General features: G+C 60.3%; 2 protein-coding genes across 51 annotated transcripts in view; one reads left to right on the top strand and one right to left on the bottom strand.

Moving 5' to 3' along the window:
- Positions 1-18,095, top strand: MYBPC3 (myosin binding protein C3). Its single transcript, XM_036259603.1, has 34 exons — positions 1-43; positions 1,132-1,398; positions 2,201-2,314; positions 2,396-2,488; positions 2,577-2,725; positions 3,526-3,643; positions 4,123-4,171; positions 4,320-4,349; positions 4,527-4,580; positions 5,278-5,298; positions 5,579-5,742; positions 6,700-6,832; positions 7,061-7,063; positions 7,185-7,309; positions 7,388-7,493; positions 7,585-7,751; positions 8,125-8,290; positions 9,048-9,154; positions 9,238-9,267; positions 10,128-10,267; positions 10,441-10,518; positions 11,154-11,313; positions 11,633-11,737; positions 11,827-12,015; positions 12,884-13,018; positions 13,212-13,379; positions 13,991-14,079; positions 14,232-14,427; positions 14,686-14,825; positions 15,048-15,207; positions 15,318-15,454; positions 15,750-15,936; positions 16,033-16,179; positions 18,061-18,095. The coding sequence occupies exons 1-34, from the start codon at positions 19-21 to the stop codon at positions 18,093-18,095; spliced, it is 3,987 nt and encodes a 1,328-aa protein (XP_036115496.1). The 5' UTR covers positions 1-18.
- The window catches only part of MADD (MAP kinase activating death domain), a 40,449-nt gene continuing 39,438 nt past the window's right edge, over positions 17,837-18,847 (bottom strand). For all 50 annotated transcript variants that reach the window (XM_036259326.1, XM_036259325.1, XM_036259328.1 and 47 more), the window contains one exon: positions 17,837-18,847. In XM_036259326.1, the coding sequence (XP_036115219.1) occupies positions 18,743-18,847 (105 nt within the window). In that variant the 3' untranslated portion in view covers positions 17,837-18,742.

Genomic DNA, 18,847 nt, shown 5'->3' with positions numbered 1-18,847 from the left:
GGTTCAACCTCTCTCAAGATGCCTGAGCCAGGGAAGAAGCCAGGTAGCTCCAGGCCTGGGGTTGGGCTGAGGGTGGGGCAGGGAGTGCTGGGGGCATCTGCAATTAGGGGCAGGCCTGGGATTGAGTTCCTGAGGTGCGTACTGTCTTTCTGGGTCCTTTTCTGACTCTCTGTTTCTCCTTCTTATTTTTCTGATGAGAGTGAGGGTTAGCCAGAGTCAGGGGCACAGAGGAGAGACGGCCAAGCCCCCAGGGTTATCCCCCACTCTGAGATGCAGGGCGACCCTCCCCGACCCACTCCCATCTCCTTCTGCAGCAAGGTGAGGCCTGCCCTTTGGGGAAAGTCCGCTGCAGCCAGGAGCCCAGGCTGAGTCTAGACTCAAGCCAGGCTCACTGAATGCTGGACAAGAACTTCCCCTCTCTGGGTCTCAGTTTCCTCATCTACACCAGGACGGGTTGGTTTTTTTCATCGTGAGATTCTCTGCTTTATGAGTCTGCACCCCTGTGGCCCCCGTACCGGGTGCGGCCCCACGTTGAGGTTGTGCAGACTTTCTGCTCTGGGAGAGGAAGGTCAAGAGGCCCCTGAGCCCCTGCCAAGGGCAGAGAAGGTCACAGCCTTTCACAGGACCACAGGGTCCTGGTCCTGGCCTGTGTCCTTAAAGAGGCTGTCCAAGGCAGGGATCCAGCCCCCTGCCCCCAACCCCCTCCCAGGCTAGCTTTATCTCAGTTGCTGATTCTTAGCCTGAGGCTCTTAGAGGACAAATTTAGCCACATCCAAGTAGGCAGTGTCCCCGTCCCTCGCCAAGGGCCCCAGATGGTGGGGAGAAGGTGAGCTCATCGCTGGTTTCCCTGGGTGGGTTATCCAGGGATGCACTTACCAAAAGTCTTGTGTGGAGACTAGGGCCACAGCCCTGGCTTTCCTGCCTACTGGCTGTGTGATAATGGTAAGTCACTTAACCTCTCTGAGCCTTGGTGTCCTCATCTGAGAAATGGGCATAATAACTGCACCTACCTGATAGAACATTAAATGAGGTGATGAGTTAAAGAGCTTATCGCTGTTTTTAATAATAGGGGCTGCAAGGGTGGGGTGCCGGGCAAGCCAGGGGCCCCTACAGCCTCCATTGGACCCTCAGTCTCAGCCTTTAGCAAGAAGCCACGGTCAGTGGAGGTGGCCGCCGGCAGCGCTGCCGTGTTCGAGGTGGAGACAGAGCGGGCAGGAGTGAAGGTGCGCTGGCAGCGCGGGGGCAATGACATCAGTGCCGGCGACAAGTTTGGCCTGGCAGCTGAGGGCACACGGCACACGCTGACAGTGAGGGACGTGGGCCCTGCCGACCAGGGATCTTATGCAGTCATCGCTGGCTCCTCCAAGGTCAAGTTTGACCTCAAGGTCATAGAAGCAGGTAAGACCTTAGTCAGTCTTCCCTGAGGTTTGAACTTCTGGGGGTTTGAGCAGGGGCAGCCCCTCCAACTCTCCATTGCCCAGGGCTTAGGAGGTACTTTCCCACTGTCCTGCCTTTGCTTTGGTTGTGCCCTCTGCCAGGAAAGCCCCCCTTGTCTGAGAGAGCAAGACCTCTCTGAGTGCCCTATGTGGCTCCCTGGCCTATTCCAGCCATTGTGGAGGTGGGGGAAATTCAGAGATGAATACACAAGGTGCCCTCCTGCTGGACACCCACGCAGCTGTGGGCTGTGTTCCCCAGGGAAGCCCCTGGAACCTGGGGTGTAGGCGTGGAGGGAGCCCAGCCTGGGGGCCTGGACCAAGGCCAGAGCCTGGGGAAGGAAAGGAGGGTGAATGTCAGACGGGGTCAGAGCAGGCCCACGGGACGTGAGCATAGACGGGCGTGAGGGCGAGGGGAAGGCCACAGACTGGCCCCCTGCTCCACGTGAGTCGCTCAGAGAGGGTCCTGGGAGTGGGAAGAGTTTTGGAACCTTCATCCAAGTGAGATGCCTCGTGGACAGTGCGTTCTTGGGTCTGATGCTCAGGAGGGGGGAGGTGGGGGGGGTGCAGGAGCTCACAGAGGTGTTGTGTAGAAAGGGGGAGCATTTAGGGGAGAGATAGGGTCATGGGGGAGTGAGGAAGACAGGGACCAGATGGAGCTCTGTGCACACTGTGGTATTTGATGAGTCTACAAAGACCAAGGAAAGACTAGGTGCAGGGATCTCTGGGTAAAAGCTGCTCCATGACCCTCCCTCCATCTCCTGCAGAGAAGGCAGAGCCCCCGCCAGGCCCTGCCCCCACCCCTGCCGAGGCTCCTGAAGGTCCCGGAGAAGCCCTGGCCTCAGCCACTGAGGTGGAAGGAGGCTCCCCAAGTCCCGAAGGTGAGAGGGGCTGGGCAGGAAGGGCCAGGGCCAGTGCATGGGGTGTCCCAGTGCAGATCTCAAAGGTCTCTCTGCTCACAGGGTCAGGTTCAGCAGCCCCCAATGGCCCTGCTGCCCCCGATGACCCCATTGGCCTCTTTGTGATGCGGCCCCAGGATGGCGAGGTGACCGTGGGTGAGTGTGGGGCTGCTGCAGCCCGGTTGGAGAGGGGAGGGAGGCAGCAGGGCATCCCCCAAGCCCGACTGTCATCCCTCTTTTGCAGGTGGCAGCATCACCTTCTCAGCCCGAGTGGCTGGGGCCAGCCTCCTAAAACCGCCCATGGTCAAGTGGTTTAAGGGCAAGTGGGTAGACCTGAGCAGCAAGGTGGGCCAACACCTGCAGCTGCACGACAGCTACGACCGGGCCAGCAAGGTGGGGCCTGCAGGGCCCGGGAACCTGGGGGTTATGGAGACACATGGAAGGAGGGCACACGGAGAGCCCTGGGAGGCACTGGGGCACCAGGAGACTGGAGGCACCCAGGGGGTGCAAAGAAGGGCCATGGGGAGCCTGGGAAGCAAGTTCGGGGTCAGAGACACATGGACAGCATGGGGAGGCTCAGGGGACCTGTGGGACACAGGGAACTTGGAGACCATGATAGTCTCAGGGGGACATAATAAGGCTTGGGGGGCCCAGGGAGTTCAGGCAGGCAAAGGGACACTGGGAAGCATGGAGGCACACGCCAGTGAGGGTACAAGGCCCCTGGATGGATGGGAATCAGAGCTAGCAAGGACCCCAGTGGCCAACCAGAATAATTTGTTATACAGACAGGAAACCAAAGCCTCAGAAGTCACTCAGAGCCAGGCCTAGAACCTGCGCTTGGACTCTCAGCCTCTGCTGCTTCCACTCTATAAATCTGGCCCAGGCGGGGGCCCTCTGGCAGGGCGGGGCCCACAGTTCAGTGGTGTGTGCTGCGCACAGCACCCTAGCGCCTCACGCAGTGAACACCACTTGCCTGCAGCCGTACTGATTTATATTTCATTGCCTTCCTATGCCAGCAGGTGGCAGTGTACGTCTTGAGAAGGGGTTCTTTTTGCTAGTTACACAAAACCGCATGGGGTAACTTAACCTTGAAGGGTGAGAGGTTGGTGGCCATTAGCCGCCCCCCCGTCTCTTGTAGGGGTGAAGGGCCTTGTCTTCTGGCTCTCATCTCCCCTAACACCTCACCCCCATAGGTCTACCTGTTTGAGCTGCACATCACCGATGCCCAAGCCACCTTTGCTGGAGGCTACCGCTGTGAGGTGTCCACCAAGGACAAATTTGACAGCTGCAACTTCAACCTCACCGTCCATGGTGAGGGGGCCCTGGCGTCTGTCCTGAGCTCGGGCTCCCTATGGGTTCTGTCCCCTGCACCTGCCTCCATTTCCCAACACTAAGAAGGATGCCTCGTCCTGGCCAGACCACTGCTGACCACGTGCCCATCACTGCTCATTAAGGGGCATGAAAGAAATCCCCGGAGGCTTCCAGGGCTCGGGTGGGGTGACAGCCAAGTCCAGATCCCATCTGGGAATTATCTTGGTGTCCTGGGCTCCTGGCACAGGTGAACAGGTAAAGGGCGAGTTGAGGGATGAGTTGGGGCTCAACCACCTGTGCTGAGGGATTAGTGGTCATAAACTGTCCCCTTCCATGGTACCTCGACCCTGGCAAAGCTCAGGAAGTGGGGTCCTGGGGCAGATGCCCACTCTCAATGGGTCATGGGTGGGCAGGTCTGTGATACAGGGATGTCCTTCTCTGAGGTCCCTTTCCCTTCTTACCTCCCTCTTTGAATCCAGAGCCCATCGGCCCTGGAGACCTGGACCTCCGATCAGCTTTCCGCCGCGCGTGAGTGGCTCTCTCTCCTCAGGGCCTGGGGGAAGCCAGCCTCGGGGTCAGGGCTGGGGGTGCTGTGGGGGGTCGGGGCTGAAGTTGATGGGCATGGGGGAGAGCAAGCTCCCCTGGGCAGGTGAGGAACTGGGTCTAATTCCCGCAGGAGCCTGGCTGGAGGTGGTCGGCGGATCAGGTACTCTCCCCCGGCCCTACTTGCCCTGTACACAGACCCCGGGGCTCTGAGATGGGCATCGGACCCCCATCAGCCAGTGTCCCTTTCTCTCACTCTATTCCACCGCCCAACCTTCCTGGCCCCCAAGCCCCTTCTAATCAGCTCCGCTGCGGCTCACTGGGGGGTCCTTCTCCACAGTGACAGCAGTGAGGACGCTGGGATTCTGGACTTCAGCTCGCTGCTGAAGAAGAGGTGAGCCCCCGGACAGCAGCTTCTGGGGCAGGTTGGGAGGCCGGTTTCAATGGTGGCACTGTGACTTTCCAGCTGTGACCCTGAGCTGGTTCCCTTGTCTGTCACATGGGACGATCCTGGTGTTGGGAAGAGTTAAGAGGGCCCTGCAGACATCATGTCCTGTGAACTAAGATCTTCGTAGCGTCCCCCACGACCACCTCACATTGTAGTCTGTGGCAGCTCACCCCGGTGAACTCCGGGGACCCAGGCGAAGCTGGCCGAGGGCCCCAGAGCTGCAGGGTTTGCCCATTCAGGCCGCCCCACTGACTCGTGTGCTCTGTGTCCTCTTGCCCCTGCCCCGGACCCTGCATCATGGCCCATGCTGCTGTGGCCCAGAGAGTAAGCACTGGGGTCGGGTGCTTTGGGGCAGCAGGGTGCTGGGGGGACCCCATACGCTCCCTGCGGATTGGTGGGAGATGGGGGGGCTGGTGATCAGAGAGGCCTGAGTGAGAATCCCAGTGACTGGCGGAGTCTCTGAGTCGGGTTCTGATACCCCCTGTGAGGTGGGCAGGAGACCCTGCTGGCACCTGTGGTGCATCATAGGTGCCCGGTAAATGGGGGCATGAGCTCAGGGAGGAAGGGGGAGGGGAAGGCCCATGGGCCCTGTGGAGAGGTGGCCACACCTCTAATGTGTCCCCGCCTTTCTGCCCCCCTGGAGCAGCAGTTTCCGGACCCCGCGGTGAGTGCCCAGTGAAGCCCAGCACCCTGGCTCCTCTACTGACACCAGGAACACTCCCCTAGCCCCAGCCCCCCACTAAGCCTTAAGCTCCCTGGGACCCCAGAGCTGGCTGGAGACTCACACTGGCTCAAGCTGCCCCACCAAAGGGAAAGGGGCAGAGGGCTGGGGGCAGCTGCAGCTCCTTGGTCCTGGCCCCAGGGAGCCCCACCTGGGAGGGGGCTGCAGTCCTGCCCTGCCACGGGGTGTCCCCTGAGGCCTCCACGCCTAAATGTGGGCGCAGGGACTCGAAGCTGGAGGCCCCGGCCGAGGACGACGTGTGGGAGATCCTGCGGCAGGCGTCCCCCTCCGAGTACGAGCGCATTGCCTTCCAGCACGGAGTCACCGACCTGCGGGGCATGCTCAAGAGGCTCAAGGGCATGAAGCGCGAGGAGAAGAAGAGCACAGGTTAGCCCTCCCCTCCGTGCAAAGGGAGAGGGCCCGGGTCAGCCCGCCGCCGCCACACACACACACACACACACACACACACACACACGCACACGGGAAGGAGACTGACTTGGCCCAGGAAAGGAGAAGAGCACAGGTTAACAGCCCTCCTGGGCAGGATAAAGACAGGGGTGCCCAGGTTAGCCCCTTTCCACACTGAGAAAGAGGAGAGCACAGGTTAGCCCAGAGACACCACCAGGAAAAGGACAGAGCACAGGTTAGCCCTCCTTGTCGAGTAAAAACCAAGCGATCCCTTCTCCCCTACCCGCCCTGGAAAAGAAAAGAAGCCTGCTGAACCCCCACCACACCCAAGAAAAAGGGAAGAAGCCAGTGTGGGCCAGAGACCCGACCTGGGAAAAGAGACGGCCTGTTCGTCTTCCTCACGGGCCAGGGAACAAAACAAACAAAGCAGGCGGGTACCCGCTCGCCCCTCACCTGAGGCCGGTCAGAGAGGGCTCAGGCCAGCCCTTCCCCATCAAGGTGTTGGCAGGGCAGGTGTCAGCCCCGGACAGTGAGCCGGGAAAGCAGGGGCCTGGCCTGCCCTCTAAGTAGAGGCTCATCGTAGGGGTGCAAACCCCGGAGGTTGCTATTAGAACAGAGTCTAGAGGCAGAGAAGGTCCGTTCGTCCCATCACCTGCTCTCCTGCCAGGCTCTGTCTTTCTGGAAGCTCCTAACCCTGTCTCTGAGCTGAGCAGGTAGCGAGGACCCCAAGGCCGACAGAACGGGAGACAAGGACGTGACAGGCACATGGAACAGGCAGAGACACAGTCAGAGTGGAGACCCAGAGAGAGCCAGGGGAGGCAGACAGAGAGACACTGGGCCCTCTGCCACAGTGGCTGTGGGGTGTGAGCTTCTGTGCCAGGGCCAGCCTGGGGGTGGGGGGCAGGCGGGCAGCAAGGGCTGAGGGGCGGTGCTCAGCCTTTCAGAAGAAGCTGCAGCCGGCCTACCAGGTGAGCAAGGGCCACAAGATCCGGCTGACGGTGGAGCTGGCTGACCCCGACGCCGAGGTCAAGTGGTTGAAGAACGGACAGGAGATCCAGATGAGTGGCAGGTGCTCCAGGGGCAGGGAGCAGGGTCTGGGGGGCTGGGGGTGTGGGGAGGGCTGCTCCCAGCCATGCTCTCTGCCTCTCCATCCGTGTTCTCTGTCTGTGTCTGTCTGCCCTCATTTTTCTCTCTCTGGGTCTAATTTCCCAATTTTCTGTTTCTAACCATCTCTGTCTCTCGCTTTTTTTCTTGCTTTCTCCCATCGGGACACACCAATGGCCCCTCTGTTCCACAGCAAGTAAGGCCCAGCTCCTGGAATGCGTGGTGTGGGGGCCAGGGGTCATGTGAGGGCGGGGTGGTGAGGGGCAACAGGAGGTGAGTTCACGACCCTTCACTACCCTTGCGCGGCCCCTTCCCAGGTACATCTTCGAGTCCAACGGGGCCAAGCGCACGCTGACCATCAGCCAGTGCTCGCTGGCGGATGACGCCGCATACCAGTGCGTGGTGGGCGGCGAGAAGTGCAGCACCGAGCTCTTTGTCAAAGGTGGGCCGGGACCTGGGGCCTCGGGACCCCGGGGGGGGGCCACAGCAGGGCCCTCCCTCACACCCCCTGCCTCGACAGAGCCCCCTGTGCTGATCGTGAGGCCGCTGGAGGACCAGCTGGTGATGGTGGGACAGCGGGTGGAGTTTGAGTGTGAGGTGTCTGAGGAGGGGGCGCAGGTCAAGTGGTGAGTGCCAGGGGCATGGGGCAGGGGACAGGCCTGGGAGGCCTGGGGCAGCCCCAGAGGCCACAGCAGTTGCTGCCCACCCACCGGCCAGGCTGAAGGATGGGGTAGAGCTGACCCGGGAAGAGACCTTCAAGTACCGGTTCAAGAAGGACGGCCGGAGACACCACTTGATCATCAACGAGGCGACGCTGGAGGACGCTGGGCACTACGCACTGCGCACCAGCGGGGGCCAGGCGCTGGCCGAGCTTATCGTGCAGGGTGAGGCCCACGCAGCAGGTGGGGGAGCACGTGTGGCCCAGGGTCTGGACCCGGCAGCCCAGCCCCCAGCCAGGAATCCTGCAAACCTGAGGTCGAAGTCTGTGTGACCTCCAGCAAGTCACGTCCCCACCCTGAGCTCCACCTTTCTCATCTGTAAGGGGGACACTGAGGTTGCCACCTGAGGGGTGGTGGGAGAGTCGGGAGGCCCAGTTAGTGCCACACACACACACTTGAGGTTCCGTCATACGCATACACACATCTCACACACGCACACGTGTGTTTTCACATGCCCACGTGATCTCCAAGGGATTCAGGCCCACACCCCCACACCCCCACACCCCTCCCCAGCTCACTGGCTCTGCCCTGCCCCCAGAGAAAAAGCTGGAGGTGTATCAGAGCATCGCGGACTTGACGGTGGGCGCAAAGGACCAGGCCGTGTTCAAGTGTGAGGTGTCGGACGAGAACGTGCGGGGCGTGTGGCTGAAGAATGGGAAGGAGCTGGTCCCTGACAGCCGGATAAAGGTGTCCCACATCGGGCGGTGAGTGCGGAGCTCGGCCCAGTGTGGATGGGGGCAGCAGAGGGGGCAGCAGAGACTGAGACAGAGACACGGAGAGACAGACACACGGACACACAGAAAGACAGAGACAGAGAGACAGAGATTGAGATAGACACACATAGAGAGACAGGAAAAAATGGACAGAGACAGGGGACAGAGAAAGAGATAGAGACAGACAGAAATGGACAGAGATGGACAAAAGTAGACAGACGGACAGATAGACAGAGACAGGACACAGACTGAAATGAAAGGTAAGAAAAAGAGATGAAGAGAGACAGACAGACAGCGATGGAGAGACAGAAGCATGCAGAGAGAGCCCATCAGAGCCAGAGAAGAAGCAGGGAGAGAAGGCTCAGAGCCCCCAGTCCCCTCCCCCAGTGGTGACCGGGGCAGGAGGCCATGGGGGAGGCCAGCTCTGGCCGGGGCCCTCACTCTCTCCCACTCTCTTACTCATGCCCTGAGCATCTGGGCGGGCCCGTGCTGGGCCCAAGGTCATGGAGATTAATGAGACCAGCCCCTGTCCAGTCTCCAAGGGCCCAGCCAAGGGGACACTTCTATCCTGTTTACCTCTGAAAACATGTGAGGGAGCTGGAAAATTTAAAAATAAAGAAAGCACTTAAAACACCAGAACATTAGTGAGCTGGGATGGGCCAGGGGCCCCTGGAGCCCTGGCTAGGGTGTCTTGTGAGGCCGGGGGGTGTGGCCCAGTGGGACCCTCTGCGTCACCGTTGCCCTGCAGGGTCCACAAACTGACCATTGACGACGTCACGCCCGCGGACGAAGCTGACTACAGCTTTGTGCCCGAGGGCTTCGCCTGCAATCTGTCCGCCAAGCTCCACTTCATGGGTGAGCCGCCGGGTTGGGGATGGGGTCCCTGTCACCGGGCCCTGCCTGTGTCCTGGTGACACCTGCTCTTCCTTCTCTTGCAGAGGTCAAGATTGACTTTGTGCCCAGGCAGGGTGAGTCTCGGGGCCCCTGTGTGCCACCTCCCCACGCCCACCCGCCCCTGTCTCCCCTCCACTCCCAGAAAGAGATCTGGGGGAGGGACCTGGAGCCCCAGTCCCAGCTCTGCCCCTCAGGACCAAGGGCCGACTGTAACTTCTCAGCCTCAGTTTCCTCCCTAAAATGGGGATCCTACTAGTGCCTCCTCCCTAGGGGGTAGGAAAGGTGAGGTGAGATGTGTGTGAGCTGTCAAGTGGCGCCACAGATGGGAGATTTTATTATTTATTTTTTTCTGTTTTTAGAAGTCTCTCTCCTGCTTCTAGGTAAAACTTGAATCAGGCATTTTAGAGTCCTAACTTCATGAGAATAGTCCAGGGTGAGGCGTGCCCCAGGGTAGTGCTTTCCAAACTGGGTTCACTTACTATAAGATACTCCATTTAGAAGGGTTCCATGGTGAAGCAACTTTGGGAAACACTGAACACTTGCCCCCATGCCCCCTCCCGCGTGGTTAAGAAATATGCTTAACTTTGTTTAATCCAGGGTTTTCTAAATTATTTGGCCAGGGGAATTCTTTTTTTATTTTCCTTGCAGGACACTGATGTCCCTGACCCCCTTCCTCCCACACACAGTTTGATATATTACAAACCTCCTCGTGGAACTTCCTGGGGTGATAGAATGTTCTAGATCTTGATTGGGTGGTGGTTACATGGGTGTCTTTGTCAAAACTCTTCAAGCTGTGTGCTCGGATCTCGGTACCTGATTCTGTGTAGATTATACCTCAGCAATAAAACAAGGCGGGGCGTGTGCTCCCTTCCGGTCTTCCCCTCTGTCCTGGGCCTCCCCCCTTCTCTGACCTGGGCTGTGTCCACTCCCCCAGAGCCCCCAAAGATCCACCTGGACTGCCCTGGCCGCACACCGGACACCATCGTGGTTGTGGCTGGGAACAAGCTACGCCTGGACGTCCCTATCTCCGGGGACCCTGCTCCCACTGTGATCTGGCAGAAGACCATCACACAGGTGCCTGGAGCCCCTCCACTCCCCTCTGTTAAATGGGTAGTTGGGACCCCTGAGTGCCCTGCAGCGGCCCCTGGCTGGGCGTGCAGAGACTCAGCTGGCCAGGAGGTGGGCAGAAGGGGAGGCAGAGGAAAAACAGGGGCCGCCTCCCCCCCTTCCCTTCTGCTCTGGTCCAGGGGAAGAAGGTCTCCAGTGGGCCAGGGGATGCCCCAGGGGATGCCGGCGCCAGCGACGAGTGGGTGTTCGACAAGAAGGTGAGTGAGGCTGAAGGTGGGGCCAGGCTCGTCGGCATGTGGTGCCCACCCTTGGGCAAGGCCTCCGGGAAGAGGCCACATCTGGTCAGCTGTGCTCCAGCCCAGGCAGGGTGTCCACGTACACACCACACACCTGTGTGCAGTGCCTGCACTCAACGTGGCCAGGAAGCCCTCCTGAGCCAACCTGGACTATGGGCTTCCTCCCAGGTGGTGGGTTTCCAGGCCCTTTTCAGTTGGAGCAGCTGCTGGGGCTCCACTCAGGTGGGCCCCCCTCTGTCCACTGCTGGGTCCTCTGCCCAGCTGAGGGCTGGTGGGATCCTCCTCACATAGCTCTGTGAGGTCGTGTTATCCCCATTTGGCAGACGAGGAAACTGAGGCACAGAGAGGATGGGTGGTTGCCTCAAGTCCCATGACAAAGCTAGAGCCCAGCCCGAGCCCTGGGACTTGCCATGGCAGGCGCTCAGTCAGGGTTTCTGAACTAGGGGCTCACATGGCACAGGACCCCTCAGGCTGTGCCTCCTCCACGGACCTGTGCTGAGCCCCTTTTTCAGCTCGGGGCTGTTGGCTACCCCAGAGGCTGCAGAAGCTTCTGGGGCCCAAGTTGGGCCTTCCCCACAACTCCCCATCCCCACCAGCTGCTGTGTGAGACTGAGGGCCGGGTCCGAGTGGAGACCACCAAGGACCGCAGCATCTTCACTGTTGAGGGGGCAGAGAAGGAAGACGAGGGTGTCTACACCGTCACAGTGAAGAACCCTGTGGGCGAGGACCAGGTCAACCTGACAGTCAAGGTCATCGGTGAGGCCGGCTGGCTGGGGTCCAGGCAGGGAAGACAGAGGGGCAACCAGGGAGGGCCCATCTATGTACTCATTTAGTCACCCAACAAACATCGAAGGACAGCTTCTCAGGGGACGAGGACATGGGTGAATGTGGGCAGTGGGGAGCCATAAAGGGCTGGTCATAGGCTGGGGACATGATCAGAACTGCCTTCCAGAAAGGTTGCTTTGGCTCTGGGGCTGGGGGGTGCAGCCCGTAGTAGTTGGCCGGAGTGGTAAGGGAAAAAGCAACACTGACCCTGGGCCGGGGCAGGGCTGACGTGGGCCCACAACGCCCCCAGATGTGCCGGATCCCCCTGCGGCCCCCAAGATCAGCAACGTGGGTGAGGACTCCTGCACGGTGCAGTGGGAGCCTCCTGCCTATGACGGCGGGCAGCCAGTCCTGGGTGAGTGCCAGGCGCCAGGGCAGAGCCCAGGGCAGAGGGTCCGGGGGCGCCCGGGGCCCCAGCCCAGAGCTCCTGCTCGCCTTCGCCAGGTTACATCCTGGAGCGCAAGAAGAAGAAGAGCTACAGGTGGATGCGGCTGAACTTCGACCTGCTGCGGGAGCTGAGGCACGAGGCGCGGCGCATGATCGAGGGCGTGGTGTACGAGATGCGCGTCTACGCCGTCAACGCCATCGGCATGTCCAGGCCCAGCCCCGCCTCGCAGCCCTTCATGCCTGTGGGTGAGCCGCCCCGCCCGGCACTGCCTCGTGCCGTCCCGGTCCAGGGACTCAGCGCGAGCAGCTGCTCTGTGTGGGCGGCCACCACGCTGGGCGTTTACACCCCGGTCTGTAATCCCAAATCGGGGATAATCCTCTTCATCTCGCAGATGAAGAAAGCGAGGCCCCCAGCAGTTAAATGACTTGCTCAAGGTCACCCCGCCGGTAGGGGTGGAGCTGAGACTCACGCCACTCTGACCCTTGGTTCATCTTCTCCAGGCTCACTTTTCACATCTAGAAAAGGGGCATAAGGACAACATCTAGTCACAGAACCGTGAGGATGAACTGAGATAGTGCAGCAGAGCATTGGTAGACAGCAGGTGCTCGGTACATGGTCGTTGTCCCCTGATCCCCACTCCCTTCAACCAGGTTGTCGGGTACGGGACAAGGTGAGGACCGTGCGTGCCTGTCTGAGGCAGGGGCAGGCGCCCCCTCCGGCCCAGGGGGAGGGCACAGACTGGGGACATGGCAGGAAGGGGGTGCCTGTGTGGAGCAGGGTCCAGGCCTCTCTTTTGGGGACTGCCTTTCAGTTTGCTCTTCGTCAACTCTCCTCATCACAAGGAAGGAAACTCCCATGTTTCAGGCTAGTTTTTCCTCAAGCTACACGGTAGCCTTTCCTACGCTGTCCGTCAGAAGCGGCGCCTTCTAAGCTCTGAGTTCTTTGGGTGTCTGTCCTGTTTAGAGCCCCTTTCTGTGATTGTTTGTTTCCTAAGCCTATCTGGACACCTGCCTTTCAACGGAGCTGAACTGTTTCTGAAAGTGCTTGAAAGCCAGCCAAAGGGGAAGTCCCTCCTTGTAACTCAGCCCCCTCTCTGCCCTCCCCTCTGCCCAGGCCCCCCCAGCGAGCCCTCCCATCTGGCGGTGGAGGATGTCTCCGACACCACTGTGACCCTCAAGTGGCGGCCCCCAGAGCGCGAGGGAGCTGGAGGCCTGGACGGCTACAGTGTGGAGTACTGCCAGGAAGGCTGTGAGCGCCCCCTGCCCGGCCCTGCGCCCGCAGCCTGCACCCTCTCTGAACTGCCCCGGCCTGGCGCCCGGCACCCTGCTGGGCCTTATCTGCCGTGGAGGCCCCAGTTGGCCACCAGAGGTAGGGCAGCAGGGTGGGGCGTCCATGTTGATCCACACTACCTGTGGTTTTGCCTCCCCACCCCCACCCTCAGGCTCAGAGTGGGTGGCTGCCCTGGAAGGGCTAACAGAGCGCACCTCCATGCTGGTGAAGGACCTGCCCACGGGGGCCCGGCTGCTCTTCCGGGTGCGGGCACACAATGTGGCAGGGCCTGGAGCCCCTGCCACCACCAAGGAGCCCGTAACGGTGCAGGAGATACTGCGTGAGTGCCTCTTGTGCAGTGACAAGACCTGCCCTGACACCTTGGCCCTTGGGGCCAGTCAGGGAGGCCATCCTAGAGGGAGGAGCTAAATAATGGGCAGGGACAGGAAGGGGAGGAGACTTTATCCAGGCCCCAGGCCCTGGACAAACCTGTGTGGAAAGTGTAGGTCATTATACCATCATCTAGCTCTGTCCTGTGAGTCTCAGCTCCAACAGGTAGATGTCCATGTGCTCAGGACTGAGCAGTGACTCCACTCGGGGTCAAACTGGCCCATCTGGGGTCCCCTTCCCAACAAAGGATCAATTGTGTAAGGACTGGGTCTCAAAGTGAAAAGAGACAACAAACTGGGGTGGTAATGGCACGGGGCATAGATCTGCATCCTGGCCTGTGGCACCTCATACCAGTCGCACACCCTCTCTGACCCCTGCCTCTCACAGTGGTGTGGTGAGGCTCGGGTGGAGGCAGGGGTTTGTGGCCATCTGGGGCTGGGTAGGGGAGCCAGAGGATGGCCCAGGAGGCAGCACTGTTCTGGCTGCAGCTCTCCAGGCCCTGCCTCAGGAAAGAATGAGCGGCGGAGCAACTCAGGCTGAGCGCCCACTCTGTACCCACAGAGCGGCCACGGCTCCAGCTGCCCAGGCACCTCCGCCAGACCATCCAGAGGAGGGTCGGGGAGCCCGTGAACCTCCTCATTCCTTTCCAGGTAGGGCCGGCCCCCTTCTCCGTCCTGCAGTGTTGTTCACGCAGACGGATGTGCCTCGGGGCTCCCACAGGCTGAGATCACCTGGCATGTGAGGCTGGGGGTGGCCAGCCCTCAGGGAGAGCCAGGCTTGGGGTGAGCTGTCCCTCCCACAGGGCAAGCCCCGGCCTCAGGTGACCTGGACCAAAGAGGGGCAGCCATTGGCAGGAGAGGAGGTGAGCATACGCAACAGCCCTACAGACACCATCCTCTTTATCCGGGCCGCTCGCCGCACCCACTCGGGCACCTACCAGGTGACACTGCGCATCGAGAACATGGAGGACAAGGCGACGCTGGTCCTGCAGATCGTGGGTGCGTGGACTGGGGCCTCGCTCTGAGCCTGCTCACTTCCAGCCCCCGAGCTGGGCTGCCGGGGCCCCAGCACCAAGGCCTCAACCCGGAGCTTCACATCTTCCAGTCCTGGGGCCCCTCCTCGGGCGCCCAGAGCCCTGCAGAAGGGGCCCAGGTCTAGGCTGGCAGGGGCGGTGGGGCCCCAGAGCCGGGTGTCCCCTGCTCTTGCTCAGGCAGTATCAGGAGGTGTGGTGTCCCAACTGGGTCTATCTCCTACAGACAAGCCAAGTCCTCCCCAGGACATTCGGGTCACAGAGGCATGGGGTTTCAATGTGGCTCTGGAGTGGAAGCCACCTCAAGATGATGGCAACACAGAGATCTCGGGGTACACGGTGCAGAAAGCTGACACGAAGACCATGGTGAGCCTGCGGTCCTGGGCGCCACACACACCCCTCCTAGGGCCTGGCAGACCCAGCTCTCAGCTGCCCCTCCACTGCTCTTAAAATGGGCCCACCTTTCACCCTCCACGATCTGGTTCCCTCCACAGTTGGGGTGCAGATACCAGGGGTACCCGAGACACCCCCGGTAGGAAGTAGGGCCTGCCCCCAGCCCGAGACCCCTCCCTTCCTCCACACCCACAGGAGTGGTTCACGGTCTTGGAGCACTACCGCCGCACCCACTGTGTGGTGTCAGAGCTCATCATCGGCAACGGCTACTACTTCCGGGTCTTCAGCCACAACATGGTGGGGCCCAGTGACAAAGCCGCCACCACCAAGGAGCCTGTCTTCATCCCCAGACCAGGTGCTGTGCCATCACTCCCACCCCGGGGGGCCTGGGGCAGCGAGGCGCGGGCACAGGGAGGGGGCCTGGCTTGGCGTGGGCCCCTAGGTACAAAGCCCTGTCACCACCAGGCATTACATATGAGCCACCCAACTACAAAGCTCTGGACTTCTCTGAGGCCCCAAGCTTCACCCACCCCCTGGTGAACCGCTCGGTCATCGCCGGCTACAATGCTACCCTCTGCTGTGCTGTCCGGGGTAGCCCCAAGGTAGGGAACTTCAGGCCGAGGTCCAGGCAGACCACGAGGCAGGGCTCAGAGGCTCCAGCCTTGAGCAGTGTCGCCCCCCACCCCGCCTGACTGTTCCAGCTCTCTCTCTGCCTTTGGGCATTAGGGCCAGGTCCCCCCCCCCCCCCCAGCAGGGCCCTGCACTCTGTTCCCAGCCTTGGTCCTAGTTTGGGACTCCAGTGGGAGCCCCCGGAGTAAAAGCACAAATGCTAATCTCTACATTCCTGCCAGACCCTTAGTCTCCCTCCTTCCCTCCCTCCTATGACCTGACGTATAGCCCAAGATTTCCTGGCTCAAGAACGGCCTGGACCTGGGAGAAGACGCCCGCTTCCGCATGTTCAGCAAGCAGGGAGTGTTGACCCTGGAGATCAGAAAGCCCTGCCCCTATGACGGGGGCGTCTATGTCTGCAGGGCCACCAACTTACAAGGCGAGGCACAGTGTGAGTGCCGCCTGGAGGTACGAGGTGAGGAACCCACTGGGCCAGGGCCTGGGGTGGTGACGGCAGGGCACCTGCTGGGACTCTGCTGTCCTGGCCCCGCCAGCTGCTCTGGCTGAGCAGCGGTCACCACGCCCAGACGGTACCGCTTCTGGGCTCTGCTGCTGCAGCTGCTCCCAGCCTTCTGGGACGTGGGGGTGCAGCGCACACAGCGGCCTCCTTCTCTCCTGCAGTGCCTCAGTGACCAGGCTGGCTCCTCAGGGTGGCCAGGTATGGACTTCAGACCGTCCCGAGACCCACGACCCAAATCAGAGGCTGAACCTTGGCCCTTGGCCCAGGGGCAGCCATCAGGAAATGGGGGTGCCGGTGGCTCTTAGTCCAGCTCACTCACAAGGGAACCTGTGTCACAGGTGCAACCGGATGCCAGCCCTGTGCCAGGAGCCTGGAAGGAAGCCGGACGAGCCTCCTTCCTGCTGTTGGATGTGTGTGCAAGTGTGTGCCTTGGGCTGGCTGGGAGCATCCGGAGGGCCGTGCAGTGATGAGCAGGCATGGGAGGCCTGTGCAGACTGGCCTGTCGGAGCTCCCATTGGAAGCTCTCAGATCTTGGGGGCGAAAAGCAAGTGGGCTTAGAAAATGATGGTTGAGGACGGTCTTTCTGGCCTGCCATGTTTTCTCAGTTATAAGGGCAATAAAAGCTCAGTGCAGTCACAGGGACCCAACCCTTCCCGTCCAATGTGCTTATTTTCACACGAAGCACAGGGAAACTTAGCTCTTCAGAGCACACTGAAGGCAGAAGGTCCAATGAGGCCCAGAGTGAACACTAAATTCAGAAAACATTAATACTGGAAGGAAGCTCTGTCTCCCCTACTGCAAACACTCCTCAAATGAGGAAACTGAGAAGCTATGCCAAAGAAAATGTATTAGCAACAGAGCCCAAACACCAAGGCTCTGCGGCCCCATCCTGTGTGCTCAGCACTGTACTTGTCTGGTGACCGTCACAGCAGCCTGACGTGGGGCAGAGCTGTGGTTCTGTGCCTATAACGCCTGGAGTGGAGAGGCACCGGGATACTCGGGGTCTCAGTGGGCAACAAGCCCACAGCCTGTGCACACCCGAATCCCACTGGGGGCGTAATCCTGTCCAGTGCAATGCACTGGGAACCAGGAAGAAGTAGGGACAGGGCCCTATTCAGCTCTTCCTTCCCCAGTGGGGAACCTAAATCTGAGAATGGTTTTTTGTTTTTTTTTTTGGTATGTGCCCCTAGCGGGAACCGAACCCAGGACTCTCTGGTCCACAGGCCGAGCTCCAACCGCTGAGCCAAACCGGCCAGGGCTGAGAATCAGTTTTCTTTAGGGAGGACGCAGCTAGCAAGTCTCAGAGGTGCCCTGATAGTATAGTGTAGAGGGTCCTTCCTGCCCAAGGAGTTCAATGAGGTTTTTCCATGACATAGGAAAAAAACTCCATGAAGGTTGGTCCCAGGGCTGCTTTTAAGAGTTCCACCCAATCTAAGACACTCCTGGCCAAGATACAACACTCTCTGGATCACACATAAGGGACACTGAGAGCTGGGACCTCTGTGCTGGTTTTTCCTTCACTGTGAACTGTGCTCAGGGGTCAGCCGGTTGGGCTGCCCCCTCTAGTGGCCGACCCAGAGCACAGCAGCCCTCTGTGGGCCTCGGGCACCACAGGAAGGAAGCCTCCTCCCTCAGCCTCGCTGGGAGCCGGGGAAGCGTGGGGAGGAGCCCTGCTGGGCCAGCGGGGTGGGAGGCTGGGGTGCAGCATGCCAGAGCGCAGGTGGGCATGCTCTCATCTCCTGCTTCCTCCAGAACAGAGGTGCCTCTGTCAAGTCCATGGTCAGCCTTCCTCAGGCCCAGGCTACCAGGAAGCATCATTTACTACTAGGAGCCCAGGGAGAGTTAAGGACATTTATTTCACATTCACACATCTGTACATTTTCTATAAATAATGTGGAGCTGAAGTAAATATGTACAATCATCTCTTGCCCACTCCCAGGCCATCTCTCCCTGTTGGCACCCAGTGCCAGGAGATGCTGCCTGCAGACACAGGTGTGTATACGGATCTTGGCCTTTCCCCGCCCCTGTGCGTCCCTGGGAGTCTCCCGGCCCCAACCACTCTGCTCTCCTCTGCCGAAGGCAAGGAGACCACAGGGAAACAGCTGCTCCGCTGAGCGGGGCAGGCCCTGGTGGGCAGCAGCAAGGCTGCGGCCCACGGGCAGTAGCTGCCAGCTTGGGAAATGGGTGAGGAAGCGGGGAGGTCACCACTCACTCTGCTGCCCCTTGACTCTCCCCTCCTCTCCCTGCCCACCCCTCGTCGGGGAGCCTCAAGCTTCCCTCGCTCCCCACAGAGTGGGGCTGCTCCGGGCGCCTAGTTGTGCTGGATCATGGAGGATGGAGAGCCAGAGTCCTGCACTGGGAAGTCACAACGCCAAAGACACAACCACAACACAAATGTCTCAAGGACACGCAGGAGTGGATTCACACTGGCCTGTACTCAAAGAATCCTTAGAACCACTGGCCCAACAGATACACTCTCTCTCTCTCTCTCTCTCTCTCTCTCTCTCTCGCCCTGAAGGAACAGTAGGTTAATCTTTTGGGAGTGAAGAGGGAGAAGGTAGGAGTGACTGGCTCAGCCCTGTGATGGGACACACTGAGACACACCGACAGACTCACATAACTGGGAATCAACTGAGCCACGGCAAGGGGCTTGCAGAGAACACACACGCGTCATCCACGTCTGGTCATAGCAGCTTCGTGTGCTTGGGAACAGCAAGAGGCAACGGCGTCCCCTGGACTGGGGCAGCCTTCGCCCCCTCTATCAGCTAGAGACGGGCCGGGGTGGGGTTCTGAGATCTTCCTCACTGCTACGAACCGCAGCCACATACGAGAAGAGACACAACACAGAGTAGCAGATCTCGTGGGC

This window comes from Molossus molossus, unplaced genomic scaffold (assembly GCF_014108415.1).
Source record: "Molossus molossus isolate mMolMol1 unplaced genomic scaffold, mMolMol1.p scaffold_m16_p_13, whole genome shotgun sequence".
NCBI classification, from domain to species: Eukaryota; Metazoa; Chordata; class Mammalia; order Chiroptera; family Molossidae; genus Molossus; species Molossus molossus.
The sequence above is the reverse complement of the archived record's forward strand: the minus strand, read 5'-3'. Positions and strand labels throughout refer to the sequence as shown.